This window comes from Tupaia chinensis, unplaced genomic scaffold (assembly GCF_000334495.1).
Source record: "Tupaia chinensis unplaced genomic scaffold, TupChi_1.0 Scaffold000060_1, whole genome shotgun sequence".
NCBI lineage: Eukaryota > Metazoa > Chordata > Mammalia > Scandentia > Tupaiidae > Tupaia > Tupaia belangeri.
Window position 1 is genome coordinate 1,580,555 of NW_006159518.1, and position 19,318 is coordinate 1,599,872.

General features: G+C 41.7%; 1 protein-coding gene across 11 annotated transcripts in view; it reads right to left on the bottom strand.

Moving 5' to 3' along the window:
• Nucleotides 1-19,318, bottom strand: part of NEBL (nebulette) — a 460,558-nt gene that overhangs the window by 130,524 nt on the left and 310,716 nt on the right. For 3 of the 11 annotated variants that reach the window (XM_027776713.1, XM_006141613.3, XM_027776717.1), the window contains exons 1-2: nt 8,118-8,329; nt 7,957-8,031 (exon numbers count right to left, since the gene is read on the bottom strand). The exons of 1 other annotated variant lie outside the window; for it this stretch is intronic. In XM_027776713.1, coding sequence (XP_027632514.1) covers nt 7,957-8,031; nt 8,118-8,198 — 156 coding nt within the window. In that variant the 5' untranslated portion in view covers nt 8,199-8,329. Of the gene's footprint in view, nt 1-7,956; nt 8,032-8,117; nt 8,332-19,318 lie in introns of those variants that run through there. 7 more of the 11 variants (XM_027776732.1, XM_006141614.3, XM_027776721.1 and 4 more) reach the window with 5 other exon arrangements.

A 19,318-nucleotide genomic window follows, 5' to 3' on the forward strand; every position in this document is an offset into this window, starting at 1 on the left:
AGTGAGAAATCAGTAAGCATGGTAATCATGCTGAAAAAAGAAATGTAATACACTGTAAAGATACATGTGATTAAATGAATATTTTTAAAAATGATAATAATAAATCAAATTAAATTTAAAAAATAAAGAAAAAGAAAGTGAGGAATCAGCCCCCCAGGGGGGTATGGCTGTGCTGCAATACCTTCTCTTCCATTCTCCTTCTGGGACTTAGAGCTTCCTCGTACACACAGTCAGAATGATTTTCAAGCTTTTAGGTTCAAGAATCGAACCACCTAGTCAGCCATGTGGGATCCAGTTGCTTTTTAGAACTACACCACCTGACTGGCCCAAACCCAACACATTTTTAAATTGAGGAAAAAGAGGGGCAGAGGTAGTATCTACACTGACTAGGATGCCCCAAATGTTTATGATCCTCTTTGACCTTACACTAATCCAAATATCTGAACTACAATTAGAGTTCAATTAGTTCCGAGTTACTTCCTCTTCCTGGCAAAGTTTCTTTCCACAAGTGTGAGGTTAGCTAATGGCGAAAGTTGGATGACAGATGAGGAAATGGCTGAGGAGATTTCCTTTCACAGTCACGCTTAACTGAAAGTATCCAGAAAGTCTTTTCACAAGTAAAACCATGGCAGTTCAATTGAGTAAACCCTAGAAGAACGCAGGCTTCATCAATATTTGTTAACCGAGTTGGTCAAAGCTCTGATCACTCTCCCAGGTTTTCTAACACAGTTTAAGCTTTTACCAGAGAGGCAACCATAGAATTTAAAATTTTCAGCATTGGGAGGATTTACCCACAACAAACAATGTTCACTTGCCTGGAAAACGTTCTTTGTGCTTCCATGCAAATGAACACCCTAAAAAGCTTTGAACCAAAACACTGAGTCAGAGACTCCAGATGCAGCCAAACTCGCTATGCAAAAGGCACTCCAAGCCTAACTGACGAGAAATGTTGACAAGAAGATTCCCTTTTGCCCAGTTTTGTTTCTGATTACCTGTCAGAAGGCTATTAGATCTAAGATTCTGAATGTCAAATAAGGAGGAGAGGTTTAGGGACCAGTAGCTAGCATAATGGCTATGTTGCTGGACTCCCATGTAGTTGACTACGATTTGAGTCCCGGACCTGGTGGCTTAAACTCACACTGGGCACAAGTGCTGCGTGCCCAAGATCCTGAGAGGAGAATGGAGGAGAAGGGATTATGGTGTGGCCATCCCCCCTGGGAGGTGATTTCTCACTTTCTGTCTCTCTGTCTCTCTTGGTCTTTCTGGCAAGCGCATGCGCCCTTATAGCAAAAACCTCTCAAAAAAAAAAAAAAAAGAGAGAGAGAGAGAGAGGAGAGGTTTAATTTATTCAGGAACCTGACTAGATACTTGATTACTAGGACTAAATATCAGAGAAGTAGATCTGGGAAATATAAACTGTTATGTGGTTAACAGGAAAATACAAGGGGCTGCCTCCTTTAAGAACGAGAAGTGAGTTGTGCAGAGTGAATCCCCATAATGTGGGCTGAGCACGTGCAAAGCAGAAAGTAGGTGGTGGTGGGGGGAAGGTGTGTGTGGGGAGGGAAGGTGGGAGGGAGGGGCACAGGAAGAAAAAAAATTAACAGACATAGAAATGAAGTTATTTGTATGATAACCTATTTCACTTGCCTGACATGCACTGCATCTATGCTTTGAAAACCCATATTGTATGCTATAAAGACATGCAACAATTACATGTAAATATAGAACATTTTAAAAAGTTGGGACCAACAGATGGCATAATGGTTATGATGGTTATGTTGCTGAACTTCCACATAGTCGACCATGGTTCAAGTCCCAGACCCAGCAGCTTAACTCACACTGGGTATGAGTACATGCATACCCAAAATCCTGAGAGGAGAATGGAGGAGAAGGAACTGCAGTATGGCCATCTCCCCTGGGGGATGATTTCTTGCTTCTGTCTCTCTCTCTCTCTCTCTCCAATGAGTACACATGCCCTCAATAGCAAATATCTTTCTTAAAAGAAAAATGTCAAAGGTGGGAAGTGCCTTATACTGATCTCCAAACTAGTTATTTGACCTGGAAAACTAACATTTCTCTCTGGAGAATTTTGACAGCACAAGTCTCATGGACAGGTCTGTAGACCAATCCTACTTAACATGTCTGTAACAGTCTAGCCAGAGAGTGATACAGAAAAGTCGCCAGGTCTGCTGATGACCCCACGCTCTCAAAGAAGCGAAGAATAAACTAAAGAGAAGAACCTCGGATGCTCTCAGAGGGCCAGGTAAGAGGGTAGAAAACTACAAATCAGATTAATCACTAGGGAGGTTAAAATAATTCTGAGCCAGCAAGTGACTTGGAGGTTAAGGTAATGGATCCCATACAGCCAGCTTCACGGTTCAACTCCTATACCCGGCAGCTTGGGAATCATACTGGGCACATGGACATGTGTGCCCAAAATCCCAAAAGGAGAGTGGTGACAGGACTGCAGCGTGGTCACCCTCCCTGAAGGGTGATTTCTCACTTTCTCCTCTCACTATCCCTCTGATGAGCACATGCACCCTATAGCAAAAACTTAAGAAATAATCATTAATTCAAACTATTATTAGAAGATGACGGGCTTTAAGCTACCAAATACAAGTCAGAAATTCTGACAGAATGTCTCTGGTGTCACACCTACAGAGATTGACCACACCCCCAGGTTAGATTTCTGCAGCCCCCAGGTCAAAGAAACTCTGAATAACATTGCAAAGGGTGTGGCAGCAAGACAGAGCACCATCCTACCTACCTACTCTTCACCACAGGCCATCCGCGTATGGGCCGTCATGCATAGTTCTGGTTACTACAGCCCAATAAGGACACGCGAGGGCTGGGAAAGGTCACAGGAGAAACAATTAGAACGATGACAGGCATGTAGGAAGGCTCTCCATGCAGACAAACCCGAAGAGCCACCCTTCTCATCTACAAAGGAGGCAGAGCAGCGAGTGACCACCAGCCAGGCTCTGGGCTCAGCTGGACCAAAGCTCCAATCTTGTCCCAACCCCGACTGGCTAGGTGGCCTCGGAAATGCTACTCAGGTTGGGTTTCCTTCCTGGGAAAGGAAGCTCATAGAATCTATGGCTAGACTCACTCTGGCAAGAACACAAAAATGTGGGTGAAGTGCCGTACACAGCTAGGGAGGAAGGACCGCACGATGGCCAGGGAGTCCAACACACCTCGTTTCAAACCCCACGTCTGGGGAACCAGCAGTTGGCGTAATGGCTATGTCGCTGGACTCCCACGTAGTCGACCGCGGTTTGCATCCCGGACCCGGTGGCTTAAAACTCACGCCAGGCGCGTGTGCGTGCATGCCCAAGATCCCGAGAGGAGAATGGAGGAGAAGGGATTGTGGCGTAACCATCTCCCCTGGGGGGTGATTTCTCGCTTTCTGTCTCTATGTCTCTGTCTGTCTGGCGAGCGCATGCGCCCTACAGCGAAAAAAACCTCTCCAAAAAAAAAAAGAAAAACCCAGGTCTGCAGCTAACTCTGTAACACAAGCTACTGCACATGAGGCTGCTGCTGTAAGCTGCAGGATGTGGGACTCTGCAAGGTTGGTGAACATATGCCAGGTCCCTTCTGCCAGATCCATTCGGTGACAGGCTGAAAAAAAAGTTGCCTTTGAACGAACAAAAAGGATCAGGTAAACACAGGAATGCTTTATAGTGGATTATAGAACGAAAGTAATATACTTAAATGTTTGTATTTAAATTTAAATTCAAAACCACAGATATAAGGGTCTAGCAGGTGGCTTGATGGTTAAGGCACTAGACTCCCACATGGGCAACCACAGTTCAAGTCCCAAACCTAGGGGCTTGCTTTCTTATTTGAGCTCTCTGCCTCTCTCTGGTCAAATGAAAAAGTTAATAATAACAAATAAAATTAACTAAATAAATAAATCTTTTTTAAAAAGTGTATTAAATTAAATCTGGGGCACTAATAGATGGACACAATCAGAAATATAACACAGGCCTGACTGAAACTCAGGTCTAACTGAGCATGGCAGTGCACTGGCTTTGCTATTTGTTTAGCTCCTTGACCTCGGACAACCATCTAGCCACGCAGACAGTACAACACAGGTCAGAACTTCAGATCTAAGTTCTTCTGCAACACATCCAAACAGTGATGATGCAGAGGACGAATAAGTATATCATTACTTAATAATGCTATTTAAACAGAGTTCTAAAAACTGAAAGTTTGATTCAGCCCCATATGCCAAGTCTTCCAGAAAGGATAAATTAAAACTTGGATTTTTGTTTGTTTGTTTGTAGAATTATTTTATTTAACTGTATTGTTATTGTTATTATCATTTTATTATTTAATAATGAATAAATAATTTGGCTGAGGAGAGACAAAGAGACAGAGAGAGAGGGAAAGTGAGAAAGCAAGCTGCCAGGTCCAGGACTTGAACCATGATTGGCCATGTAGGAGTCTAGTGCCTTTAACCACCACGCCATCTGCTGGCCCCTGTTTGTTTTTTTAAAGTAAGAGTTTATTTGGGTACCAAAAAAGTTTGAAATCCATGAATAGTTTTTTTTCATAATATACATTTAAAAGAAATTTTCTTTTATTTTGCTATAGGGTGCATGGGCTTATGTGACAAAAAGAAAGAGGGAAAATGAGAAAGTACTCCCCACCCCATAGGGGATAGTCACTCTACAACCCCTTCTCCTCTATCCCTCCTTTTGGGATTTTGGGCATACACACACACACACACACACACACACACACACACTCGGTATATTTCTCAAGCTGCCAGGTCAGGATTTGAACTGCAAACAATGCAGTGGGATCCAGCTGCCTTAACCACCATGCCACTCTCTGTGTCTCTGGTGAGTACACATACCCTATGACAAAAACCTAAGGAAAAAATTTTAAAAATTAAATGAGTTCCTTAACAAGTATATAATTCCATTTAGAAACAACAGGTAAATGTATATGCAGACAGAAATTAAGTCACAATAATCATGTTCTAAATATTTAAGTACTACAGACATTCTGCCATGCAACATAAATCTATAACAAACAAAATCTACTCCCATGTGATTGACTTCACCTACACCAAAGTGAAGGGACATGGCTTTTGCTTTTGCAAAATGATAAAGACCGTCCTCCTTTAATACATAACAAACCTGAAAATAGTACTAACTCCAGACTTAGGAATTTAAAGTCTTAAAACAATAGCATCACTGGGACCAGCAGGTGGCATGGTGGTTAAGGTACTGGACATACCCATATGGCTGACCATGGTTTGAGTCCTGGACCTGGTGGCTTGCTTTCTCACATTCTCTCTCGCCCTCTCACTCTGTGTGTCTCTCTCTGATCAAATTAAAATAAGTAAATGAATAAATAAAATTAAATAATTCTTGAAAAAATAGTATTACTATTACTAATAAAAGCATCATAACTAATAATAAAACCAGCATAAACCCTGCATGGAAATCTACAGTGAGAGAACACAACAGAGTAAAGGGAATATTCAAATCCTATTCCCACTGCCTATTGTGTGATCACCTCTAAAATCAAAAACATTAATAGAATCCACCTCACAAGTCACTATGCCTGATCCGTCAGTACTCAGTAAGTCCTAACTGAGCTAAAAGTGCTATTATTGCGGCTGTCATTATTGTTTCATTATAATTACTGCAGTTTATAAAGAACTTTAATAAAGGACCAGCAGTTAGCCTAACGGCTATGTTGCTGGACTCCCATGTAGTCGGCCACAGTTCAAGTCCTGGACCTAGTGGCTCAAAATCACGACGGGCGTGTGTGCGTGCGTGCCCAAGATCCCAAGAAGAGAATGGAGGAGAAGGGATTGCGGCGTGGCCATCCCCCCTGGGGGGTGATTTCTCATTTTCTGTCTCTCTGTCTCTCTGGCGAGTGCACGTGCCCTATAACAAAAACCTCTACAAAAAAATAAATAAATAAATAACTTTATATGTAGTACCTTATGGCAAATTAAGTACTAGCAAAAGAAATATTAAATTTAATTTTTTTTTTTAAGAAAGATTTTTGCTATAGGGCACGTGTGCTTGCCAGAGAGACAAAGACAGAGAAACAGGAAGCAAGAAATCATTCCCTGGGGGACTGTGCCACAATCCTTTCTTCTCCATTCTCTTCTTGGGATTTTGGACACACATGCACACACACCCAGTGTGAGTTTTAAGCCACCAGGTTGAGGACTAGAACCGAAGTTGACTACATGGAACTCTAGCAATGTAACCATTATGCCAACTGCTAGTCCCAAATTTAAATTTTAATTACACCACATGTCTAGCATATGAGAAGGGATATTATTCCCATCTCCATCATCTGGCTTTTTCTGACAAATCAGAAGGCAATAGAGCCATCTATGTGACCAGAGGGGGGCAAAAGTAAGTTACAGATGAAAAAGTTATTAACAATTAACATTCGCTGAGTATGGGCCAGGCAGTTTACGCAGAATTTAAGAGGTTACCATTGTTCAATCTTGCTGTCACAAATGTTGCACCTAAGGGATTGAGTCCAACCAGATCACATAACCTTCCCAAGGTCACTGGTGACTGACTGAGACAGTCTGATTTCAGAGGACACACCTGCCCACCTTTCCATCACCCAGGACTGACTATTTTTGAAAATGAACATTTGCAAACTATTCCAATCACTTTGCTCATTAACACCGACCACCACAGAAATCACCAGAACTGTGTTCATCCTCTAAAGGAAGACACGGGCATGTATTTGCTTTGTAGGAGCCATCTTCCCTCTATACCAGCAATTCTCTTAGAACTGTTCCGAGAACCATAAAAATCATTGGAACATGCCCAGTGAGCCATACTTTTCCTTGTGCTTCTAGAATATTTATGAAAAGTGTGGGGGGAGGGCATTTTAAGACGTTTCTGGAATTAAAGGAGTTTACTTTGGAACAAAAACGTTTAAAATTCATGCACACTTTTTTCATGGTACACATTTTTTTCCATGAGCTGTTTAAGACTCCTAGTTTGTGTGTGTGTGTATGTGTGTGCGTGCGTTAAATTATCCTGTAATTCTAGGATTCCTTTGAAATATAGTATAAAATCCCATTACTTAAAGAAAAGTTATAAGCAAAGGCTCCTCACTAATACCATCATCTGGTTTAGAATTTCTAACATGCAGTTCAGAAATCCACAAATCCTCAATTATGAATACATATTTTCCTGATCTGGAAAAGTATGATGACTGCAATCATTAGATTTTTCAAAAGGCCCCGAAAATGTTAAAAAAAAAAAAAAGGTACACATTTTTTTCCATGAGCTGTTTAAGACTCCTAGTTTGTGTGTGTGTGTATGTGTGTGCGTGCGTTAAATTATCCTGTAATTCTAGGATTCCTTTGAAATATAGTATAAAATCCCATTACTTAAAGAAAAGTTATAAGCAAAGGCTCCTCACTAATACCATCATCTGGTTTAGAATTTCTAACATGCAGTTCAGAAATCCACAAATCCTCAATTATGAATACATATTTTCCTGATCTGGAAAAGTATGATGACTGCAATCATTAGATTTTTCAAAAGGCCCCGAAAATGTTAAAAAAAAAAAAAAAAAAAAAAAAAAGGCATGCATTTAGAAAAAAATCCTCCCTAAGACAAATCACATCACAATACTAATTTTAAACTCTTTGGGGTTCTCAAATGGACTATGCTCTGCTATTCAATGCCTCATGACTACATGCCAGAGATGTTAGCAAAATTCTTAAGAGACAGGATTCTGGATTAAGAAGGAGCAGACTTGCTCCAGAAGGAACTGTTCGCATGAGTGACCTTAGGGAAATCACTTAAAATTTCTGTCTTTATTTCCATGCTCTGTAAGATAATTGGGTGTTACGAGATGATTCTAGGGTGTTCTCCCCAGCTCTGGGACTCTACGACCCAACAGGACCCTGTGTGCAATAAAAAAACAAGACAAAGTGACTTGAGCACTTACATCACTAATGAGCGCCGTGCATTTTCTGGCCAGCTCCATGCTTAGGTCTTCAATAACAGGCTTCGGGAATACCTGCTAGGAACAAAAAGGAAAGGGAACGTTTTTCTCATCCTCAGTTTAAAGACCACGAGCCGTTCTGGGGTCAGTGCTTTCTCAATTACCTGGTCTTCTTCATTCTCTCCTTCCTCCATGTTTCCCTCTGTGGTTTCATCTTGTATATCCTCAAATACAGGGACCCTCATTTTTCCCTCTTCAAAATATTTATGTTTTTAAAAATCACTCGTGCCACGTCTCTTTATGTACCCCAGTGCCCTTGAGATCTTGGCGTCTCTGGGGCTCTGGTGGGAATGACCTTACCCAGGCCGCATCCTGTTTAGCTCCCACTTCACATCCTTATCTCAGTGGTGTGTGAGTGGACAGAACAGATCCCCGCGCTCTGCCAGAGCAAGCCTCTGGAGTGCAAAGGCCATTTTGTCAGGCCAAACTCTGCTTCATGAACTGCTAACATCAACATTATTTAAGACTGGTTAAGAAATCCAAAAGAAGGGAAAGCAATGGATTTATTGTTTACTAATTCGATTCATTCATAAAATAGTTTGACGAGAACATAAAGATTCTGGGAAACCTGCTCTGCTATAACACTCAAGCTATCACAGTCCAAAGCCAGTTATCTCAAAGATTCCTCAGCTCCATCTAAATAAAGCTTTCACTGGAATGTCGGCCATATCTCTAATGTGGCAGAGTGAATCTGGATCATTCAAACTCATTTCATTAACCTAAATGAAATGTTTTACAAGACATACACGTACTTCTCACATTAAAATTATCCACCTTATATTAGCTAATTAGAGGCTAGTAATTTATTATGAAAAGCCTTTTGAACCACTCAAAGAAATTATTCTGGGTTAATTATGACTGTTAACCTTATACTGGTGAGTATGGTATTGTATTAATTGTAAACATCATTAAACAAGAGAAGTTGCAGCTAACATATGTTGACATACCACTTAAGAATTCTAGAAGCCTCGCTGCTTCAAAAAATAAAAATCACCCTTTTTGAATTCTATTCATCGCATCCATTTTTACAAAACAACTAGTTATTTATATATTTCTCAATGCTTACCACACACTTGGAAAAGTTAGAAAAATAGACTATCACAATATTTATAATGTGGCATGTATCATCAGTTGTATAATTAAAAAATACATTTTTCAAAGCAAATCCTTTAATGTCGATTTAGACAATTCGAAGACTACAAAAGGACTTCAAAAAGTTGTGGAAGAATGGAATTGAAGTACAAGTTTATTTGGTGCAAAAGAAATTTTAAAACCCATGCACAGCTTTTTCATAATACTCATTTTCTATGAACTTTCTGAAGACCCCACATATACAACTCACAAGTCATTAATTTGATTTATCTTTTTAGTTTTATTATAGGACTCATGTGCTTGCCAGATAGATATAGAGGGAAAGGAGAAATCATTCTGTAGCGGGGATGGCCGCACTGCAATCTCTTCTTCAATCTCCTTGGGATTTTGGGCATGTGCACATATGTGCCCAGTGTGATTTTCAAGCCACTGGGTCGAAGACTCGAGCGGCTCAATTGGTTATGTGGGATAGAATGTCTTCACCTCCATACCACTTGCTGGCCCCTATGATTATTTAAATTCTAGGGTAAATTAACTTTTACAAAGTTATAACATATCAATGTTGGACATAAAAAAAATCCTACAGTACGGGCCCGCAGGTAGTGTGGTGGTTAAGAGTGCTGGACTTCCACATGGCCGACCATGGTTCAAGTCCTGGACCTGGCAGCTTGCTTTCTAACTTTCTCTCTTTCTCTCCCTCCCTCTCTTCCCCTCTTTACCTCCCTTTCTAGCAAAATTAAAGTAAGTAAATAAATAAATAAAGTTAAATCAAATAATTTTTAAAAAGAGTCCTATGGTGAAGAATGTGGTAGCCCTTGGGGCTGGTTTCTCATGTTCTCTCTTCGCTGTTTCTCTCTTGTCTCCAGAAAATGCATATCCCCTATGCCAAAACCTTAAAAAAAATTTTTTAAAGGTTGCCTTGACCTTATATAAGCTGAAAATTTTGAGAAGAAAAACATTCCACACAGTCATCATATAAAGATCCTTTCACAAATTGTGTCCCATGAGATGAATTTCTACAACAGACTCTGAGGAGAAACCATAGGTTTCTTAAACATACATGTTCAGGAAGTCTGTATACTTACCTCCACCCTGTCACTTGGAGATCCACATGCCATATTGATACATTAGAAGTTCTGAGAAGATCCTCAACCAAAGAACCCACTTAGGTTTGCTTAATGTAACTCTCCCAAACATGAATCCTATCCGTCTAATCTAACCTAAAGCTACATGTCTATCTTTGTTTTTGAATGATACTCACTATCCCAGAAAACTAACATTTGTCTATAAAATATTATGTATTACTTAGGAATTTTTTTTTCCTAACAAACTGTATTTTAAAGTAAAAGAGTCATTCGTCTTATTGTGCAACAGTTGTTGATCCAGGCTAAATTAATGGTATCACAAGTCCTGATGATTAGCAAAATGCCTAAAAGAAATTGCCCCAACGGTGCTGAATTTATAAATTCTATCTTTAAGGTAAAAGCTACGCCATCCATGCCCACTGTAGCAGTTTCTGCACAGAAGTTCTTTGTACATCATATTTGTCCCCAAAAAGGGGAAGACTGTGTGGACTCTGTGTCTCTCTCAAGTCTTCTGCCAGGGCCAGCCCTATGATCTAATAGTTAAAAGAGCCAGCTCTCATATGGCCAACCAGGCGTTTTGAATCACAGCCCCAGCAGCTTGAAAAACGCACCAGTTGTGTGTGTGTGCATGCCCCCAAATCCAACAGCATGGAAAAATGCAGGAGAAGGGACTGTGGTCAGACCATGCCACTCTGAGGCGGGTGCTTTCTTCCTCTCTCTCTCTCCCAGACTCTCTGTCTCCTTCTGGCAAGCGCAAGCACACATTGGCAAATGATAAACACGACATACAAAAACAAAAAAAAAAATTTAAAAGTCTTCTGTCAAAAGGTAATTCTAATATTCCATGGAAGACCTGTTACATTATATTTATTTGGAAATGAGGAGGGGCAACTTCTATCAATGTTTCTTGCAAACTTGTAGAACTGTGGGGAGAAAAATCTACCCCGAACAGCCTGAGGCAAACTTTTTTTTTTTTTGGAGAGATTTTTGCTATAGGGTGCGTGGGCTCGCCAGACAGAGAGAGAGAGACATAGAGACAGAAAGTGAGAAATCACCCCCCAGGGGGGATGGTCACGCCGCAATCCCTTCTTCTCCATTCTCCTCTCGGGATTTGGGGCACGCACGCACATGTGCCCGGCGTGAGTTTTAAGCCACCGGGTCTGGGACTCGAACCACGGTCAACTACGTGGGAGTCCAGCGACAGCCATTACGCTAACTGCTGGTTCCCTAGGCACACTTCTTGCCTCAAATGCGAGGTGACAATACTTGTACTGTTCATGGGAACATCTAGTCCCCCATGGTAAATGGCCTTCAACGGGCTCAAGTGGCAGCTATTTTTTCATTTCCCATCATGTCGTAAGTTCTGATTAACTTTCCAGTTAATGCAGAAAAGTTCTGAAAGCAAAACCAACCACCACTAAACACCATATGCAATGTAAACACACACTTTCCATTTCAGATGTTAGAACCGAAAGTCTTAAGGGATCCTAAACAAATTAATATTAGGCCAGGTCTATCACGGAGAATAATGCACTGCTAAGAGAAGCTGGATCCCACATGGCAACTGCAGCTCCAATCTGCTGTCTGGCCAGCCTAAAACATGCTGGGCACAGGTGATTGCCCAAGATCTGACAGGCTGGAGAAATGAGGGAAGACGCTCATAAAGTAATCAGAGTCTATGGAATAAGCTTCTCTCTCTGTCCCCCTCTCTCTCCTTCTCTTTTGCATGCGCATGAAAAAAAGAAATAAATTAATATATCTAAAGCTCTCTCTTTTACAAAGGATAAAATGAAGGCTAAGAGAAATTATCTTATTTGCAAGGTGAGATGATGAAGTACAAGGATCAGAACCTAACTAGAACAGATTCCTTTATTTAACAAATAAGTGTTGTTACGCTCAGTATTATGTTTGGTGTTAGAGATACAACGTGAATAAAACATACTTTGTGCTAACAGAAAGAAAAAAATAAAAAGCCCAACATTTAAGACTTGTTGAAGAAACTCTTTTATTTTTTTAATTTGTCACAGGGCACATGTACTCCTCTGGAGAGAGACAGAGGAAAGAGAGAGAAGGAAAGGGAGAAACTGAAGTAGGAGAAAGCTAGCAAATGGAAGCTGCTCAGGGGCTGGAGCATTTGCCCATGTCACTCAATAGAGAAACCAGATCAGGGCAGATAATTCCCTACCCAAGGTAATACAGGTAGGAGATTAGCAGTGTATGTCCAGCTGATTAAGCAACATTTGATATAGCCAATGAGATGACTCAGTGGGCCCAGCCACATTTGGTAGAGCCAATGGGATGAGAACAATTAATGGGCCTGGCCAATGATCAATGAACATGGCCTAGATTAAGAATGATAAACCTCGCAGAAGTAACTGCCGGCCCCTTTTGAGCCACGCCCTGTCCTCTCAGGCCCATTTCTACCTCTCACTTTCACTTCCACTTAATAAACTACCATTTCCTTTCACTATTGGCATGTTTCATTCAGTTCTTTGTCCAAAACACTGAGAAACTAGATATCATCATAGAAGCCATCCACAAAAAAGGCATCCCCAAGCGGGGACAGCACGGTCATATCCCCTCTCCTCCCAGGATTTTGGGCACACATATACACGCACCTGGTATGTTTTCAAGCTGCGGGGTCCAGACTGGAAATGCACAGTTGGCCATTTGGGATCCAGCTGCCTTAACCTCCACACCACCAGCTGGCCCCTGGGGGAACTCTTTAACAGATGGTTTGGCACGTTCAATACACCATTGTTTTTTATTGGATGTATCTCTTTTTCCTTTCACCTATGAGTATAATATAAAATTCATGCAAGGTTTTTTCTGAAAAATTTTAGACCCTGAACTTCATTGCAGCAAAGCTCTCTTGTCCATAGCTCTAAAATATGACTTGGGGAATAATAATAAAGGGTTCTTCATGAATAGCTGTCATGTTTTTAAATTCCCTATCGTCCTTTACAAAGACAGTCTCATGTCATATTTTAATACATATTTTCTACTTGTAGTGCCCCAATAGGGAATATCTATGTAGGTGCTAATCTCTTTTACCTATGGAGCACTTCGTTAATGTTGTCTGTTTTTTCACTTTAGTGCTCTACTCCTGCCTTGCTGCAAAACGAATGAGACTGGAGATAGAAATATTACACAGGTAGTCAGGACACAGGCCCAAGATGGAGTCACGGCAGCTAAGTGTCACAAAGGAATCTCTTGCTCACAAAAAACTGCTAGCAGCAATGCTTAATAAAGTAATCACAATCTGCAGCATGACCTAAAGCAATTACACTCCAGAACGAAGATTATTGTCCAGGGGCACAAAACAAAGACGTGAATAATAATTTCTACAAAATGATCAGTTAATAACAAGAAACAACTGAGCCAGCAGGTTGTGTAGTGGCTAAAGTGCTGGATTCCCACAGGGTTGACCATGGTTCAAGTCCCAGACCTGGGGACCTGAAACTCATGTTGGGTACATATGTGTGTGTGCCCAAACTCTCAAGAGAATGAAGGAAAAGGGGTTGCGATATGGCCATCCCCCAAGAGGTGATTTCTTGCTTTTTGTCTCTCTGTCTCTCCAGTGAGTACCCGCATCCTACAGCAAAATCTATTAAAAAAAAGGTGTGTGTGTGTGGGGGGGAGACAGGGAATAAGGAATGTTGACCACATAGATAATTTTAGCTATTTTCTGAAGGCTACTTCCTCAACCAAGAGCAAGCCCATTGTTTAGACTGCTAAATAAAAATCTCTTGCAAAAGTCACACAACTTCAACATTCTTTCAGGACACCCCACTCACCCCCCCATTAAGGGACTTTCTCTTTCAATAAAACTCTGTTTTACGGGCCAGCAGATAACATAGTGGTTAAGGTGCTAGATTCCCATAGGGCCAACTGTAATTCAAGTCATGGACCTGCGTCTTGAAAATCATGCCAGTACATGTGTGTACATGCCCAAAATCCTGGGAAAAGAATGAAAGAAAAGGATCGTGGGCAAAAACCTAAAAGAAAGGACCAGCAGATAGTGTAATGGTTGCATTGCTGGATTTCCACATGGCATTACATGGTTCTGAGTCCCAGACTGGGTGACTTGAAACTCACACCAGCATGTATGCATGTATGCCAAGATCCCAAGAGGAAAATGGAAGAGAAGGGATTGTAGCATGGCAAGTGATTTCTCGCTTTCTCTCTTTCTCTGTCTCTCCAGTGAGCACACACACCATATAGGAAAAAAAAAATCTCTCTACAGAAAAGAAAAGAAATTCTAAAACAAAACAAAACTCTGCTTTACTACCCCCTCCTTTTGTCTTCACTTCTCATTCTTCCTGATCACAAGACAGGAATCCAGTCACTTTGCTGATCCTACATCAATGTTGGGGGCTCCAGCACCCTGCATCACTAAGGTTAAAATGGGGGTCACAGGCCAGGCCACAGTGAGATGGTTAAAGCAGCTGGATTCCACATGGCCAAATGTGCAGTTCAAGTTTCAGACCCAGAGGCTTGAAAAACATGCTGGGGGGACGTGCATATGTGCCCCCAATCATGAGAAGAGAGAGATGGAGAAGGGACTGCAGAGTGACCCTCTGCATGGGAGGTACTTTCTTACTTTCCCTCGCTCTCATTCGCTCTCTCTCTCTCGCTCTCTCTCTCTCTCTCTTTCTCTCTCTCTCTCTCTCTGTCTTTCTCTCTGGCAAGCCCATGAGCCCTCTAACAAATGAACTAAATACATAAATAAATAAGATAGGCTCACAATGCTTATGACTAGTCCTCTACCATCCAGGTATAGCTCAACCACATCCTCTAGGTAAATTTTTTAATCTCTCTCTAGGTCTAATGCTCCATAGTTAAACAGAAAAACTTAATTGTCAGAAATAATAATAATAAATGTAAAGCACTTTAAAAGTGAAACTCCTTATAAACACAAGATTTTCTTTTTTTAAATAATTATTTAATTTTATTAATTATTATTGTTATTTATTTTGACCAGAGAGAGACAGAGAGAGAGAGAAGGGAAGTGAGAAAGTAAGCCACCAGGTCTGGGACTCAAATTGCAGTTGGCCATGTGGGAGTCCAGCACCCCTAACCACCACACCACCTACTAGACCCCAAATGCAAGATTTTCAAATATCCAATAAAGATATTGTTAAAAGAAAAATAAATCAGTCAATTTAGTGGAGTAGAGTCTTAATACAGCAAATTTTAATACGATTTAAATCGGGAAGTTGTCCCTGGACTTCCAGACAACTCCAGCCAGCCTGTGGTCAACTTGACATTTAACAGGAAAGTGCTATACAAAAAATGTAAGCGAATGGGGACCAGCAGTTAGTGTAATGGCTATGTTGCTGGACTCCCATGTAGTCGACCACGGTTTGAGTCCCGAACCCAGTGGTTTAAACTCACGCCGGGCGCGTGTGCGTGCGTGCCCAAGATCCCGAGAGGAGAATGGAGGAGAAGGGATTGCAGCGTGACCATCCCCCCTGGGGGGTAATGTCTCGCTTTCTGTCTCTCTGTCTCTCTGTCTTTCTGACAAGTGCAGCACGCACCCTATAGCAAAAACCTCTCCGAAAAAAAAAAAAGTAAAAAATGTAAGTGATGGAGTGAGGTAGAGAAAGCATTGGTTACATTTTAAAGTTTGCCTGCATTAACATGGTTTAAAAGGTGAGGTGCCTGTGACTGACTGAAGCCTAGCTGTTACAATTGGCTATAACCTACCAACCAACTCAGAAAAACAGCCTAACATGTATAATTTTGTCTTACCCGTAGGAATCAAAGTGCAGAAGTACAATGGCTGTTTTAGGCCAAAATAGTTTCACACCACCTGCTGGTCCCCAAAGATAGGATTTTCAAATATCCTATAAAAGTACATAGTTACAGGGAAAGCACAAGACTATATGCCAAGGATAACTTTTTTTTTAATTGCCAATGGGTTCATACAGAGGAAGACAGAGAAACAGAGTTGGTGTGCGTGGGGGGTGGAGGTGGGGGGAGAAAACCCTCCCAAAGAGATGTAATCAAACCACGATCCTTCTTCATTTCTCCATCCTGTTGAGATTTAGGGCATGCACACAACACATGCCCTTTGAGCTGCCAGGGCTGGAATTTGAACCAAGATTTGATAGATCATGTAGAATCTAGCTCCTGTAACGTTATCTTTTTTTTTTTTGGGGGGAGGGGCATAGGTCATATGCACACCAGAGGAGACAAAAAGAAGGTAAGTGAGAAATCACTCACCATGGGGGGATAGCCAGGTCACAATGCCTTCTCCTCCAGTCTCCTCTCAGGATTTTGGGCACACATGCACATGTGCCTGGCATGATTTTCAAGCTGCAAACTCCAGAACTCAAAACTGTGGTCAGCCATGAGGGACTCCAGTGCCTTATTCACCATGCCACCTGCTGGACCCAACCACTATCATTTTAAAGGCAAGAGGGGCTTCCTACAATTTGATGGTCTAAATATAAGAGCTAACTTGTATAATACAGAAGTCTTCCGATTGTCTCACAGTTTGATGATTACTAAGAAAATTTCCATAGTGATTAATAAGAGAGTAACTCAACTCTCTGGGATTGTGTGTGAGTATGCACAAGCTCAGCAAGTTTATTCGAGCCTCCAGGACCAAGACGCAGACCACATCCAGCTACATGGGATCCTGCTCCCAATGCACAGCTCCTGGCCACGGAACCACATCTGACCATCACCTCTGGTTCAAGTGCTTGACTTCTTCTGTGTTGGGGCACAGAACATGATACCCCAAAGTATCACGCTGAGTGCTTAGAACTAAACAACCATGGTTTCTCTGACCTTCTCCTGCCCTCAGTCACTCCTTTTTCTCCCACAAAGGGTAGGAACAGGCTTTCTCAGAAGTTCCCTTATCTGACTAAGGGAAATTCCTCCAGAAGGAATGCAATTGTCATGAGCCCCCTCCCTACAATCTGTCAAGCAGGGATGATTAGCCACAGGAAAGACAACTAAAGGTCAACTCTATCTATCATCCATTCTTCCTAGGACTGCTACCTGAGACATCATCTGCATAACAAAACCACCTTTGTTTCTTATACTTTTCTCCCTCACCTTCTCAAAGCTTGAGTCACCACCTCGCCCCTACCCCCACAGGAGCCCCAAGCTCCAATTTTTTTCAGTAACTCAAAATGCTATTAATATTTAAGCCTCAACCATCTGGCCCTTCTTGAAGTCTTTTATTTTTGAGGGTCCCACACATGTGCTCTAATAAGTTTGTATGCTTTTTCTTCTGTTGGTCTGTCTGCTGTCAGTTTATTTCAGAGACTCAAATGATCGAACTTTCAGAGTAAAAGGACACTTGTCCTTTGCCCTTACACATGTTATAAGAAATCTCTCAGGTTTTGACAAGGGAACCACAGTCATTTCACTTTTTTTTAATTGTAAAAATGTCTCTACCATCACCAGAGAGAGAATCCCCCAACATGGCATGGTCACACCAATCTTTTCCCTCCCTTTCCCTTCCCATCAGGATTTTGGGCATGCACACACACACGCATACTCAGCAAGTTTACTCAAGTCTCTGGGGCCAAGACTCAAGCCACATCCTGCTCCCAATGCACAGTGCTTACCCACTGAGGTAGGAGAAGGGACCCTAAGAACATAGTTAGGGTACAGGCCCAAGATGGAATCACGAAATGGCTATGTTTCAAGATGGAGACACAGAGCTCAGCTGTCACTGAACTGCTTGCTCACAGAATCAGCTTGCAGCCGTGACTCCATGATTAACCTACGCAGCATGACCTAAAACAAATATAAGAATTAAGTTTTATTTTCCCCCAGGCGCCACCACATTCCAAGAAGAAGAGACTGTAGTTTTCATGGCCCAAAGCTTTTAGACAAAGAGAGTCTCATAACCTTCATACTCATTCCAAAATTAGGAGAAAAATAACAGGACCCATTCAGCATGTGACCCTCACCATGGAGGGAGAGGAGGAAAGCATGCACAAGCTCCTCCTGAGAAGAAGCCCAGACAAAACCTTCCTGACCAAGAAAAAACCCACTGTCAAGCTCCTCTTCAGCAACCCATTCGGGACCCACACTCTGCTTGAGAGTTCTGTTCTTCCTTCCCTCTGTTAATAAACTCCATTTGCTGTCCCCTCTCTGTCAGCGTCTGTAATTCTTCATGAGCTGTGGATAAGAATCCACATCCCACTGTGGGTGCTGGGCCTGGTGACCCCTGCACCCCCATCACCACTTCCCAATGAGCTCACCCTTTTCTTTATGGTGATAGAACATGAGCTGCTTCCCAACATGGTGACAAGGGACTTGCAAGTGAGAATTCTCAATATACAACTGAAATGGACCAAACTTCAGTTCTTAGTAAAGGAAAATTCAGAAATAAACTTAAGAGATTTTTTTCTTATTGTTCTTTTTTTAATTTGTGAGTGTGGGATCCATACATTGAGCTCTCCTGCCCCCTCTCTCTTTGCTCTATCTGCCTGAGATCCAGCGGCTGGTCAGGCTGGGCCTCCTGAACATCTGTGACCATGACCTCCCCTTCATAGAATTGGCCTACACCCCCCTCCCACATTAACATCACTAGATTAGGAGCACTAAGTCTTAAACATACTCTGCTGATTCTGATTCTCTTCATTGATAAATTAACAGTTACTATAACCTTTAAGCAATACATGTACAAACCAGACCCTTACCTGGGTGACAGGGATTCTGCATGGACTTAAACTGATAATGAATGCTTTGCTCTATCGTATAAAACCTGAGCCAATGTTCACTGCAGCATGTACCATTCTCTGCCCAGGCATTTCCCCAATGTTTGTAAAACAATGTCCTCTGCAGACCTTCGGGTGTGTCAGAATCACTAAACATTATAGGCAAGCCCTCTCAGATTTTGGGCTCCCTCAGAGCAATATCTTTTTAAATAGTCTTTATAATAACCGGTATACATAAGTAAGTGCTTTCCTGAGTTCTGTGACCCGTTCTTGTGAATTAATTGGGCCTAAAGAGGGACTAGTGAGAACCCTGATGTGTCAGCAGTAGCACAGGTCACAACGTGGAGTTTGGAGCTGGCATCTGAAGTGTGTGGGGGGAGGCAGTCTGGTAGGACAAGGAGATAGTGTCGAATCAAATCGGAGCGTATACAGATGGTGTCT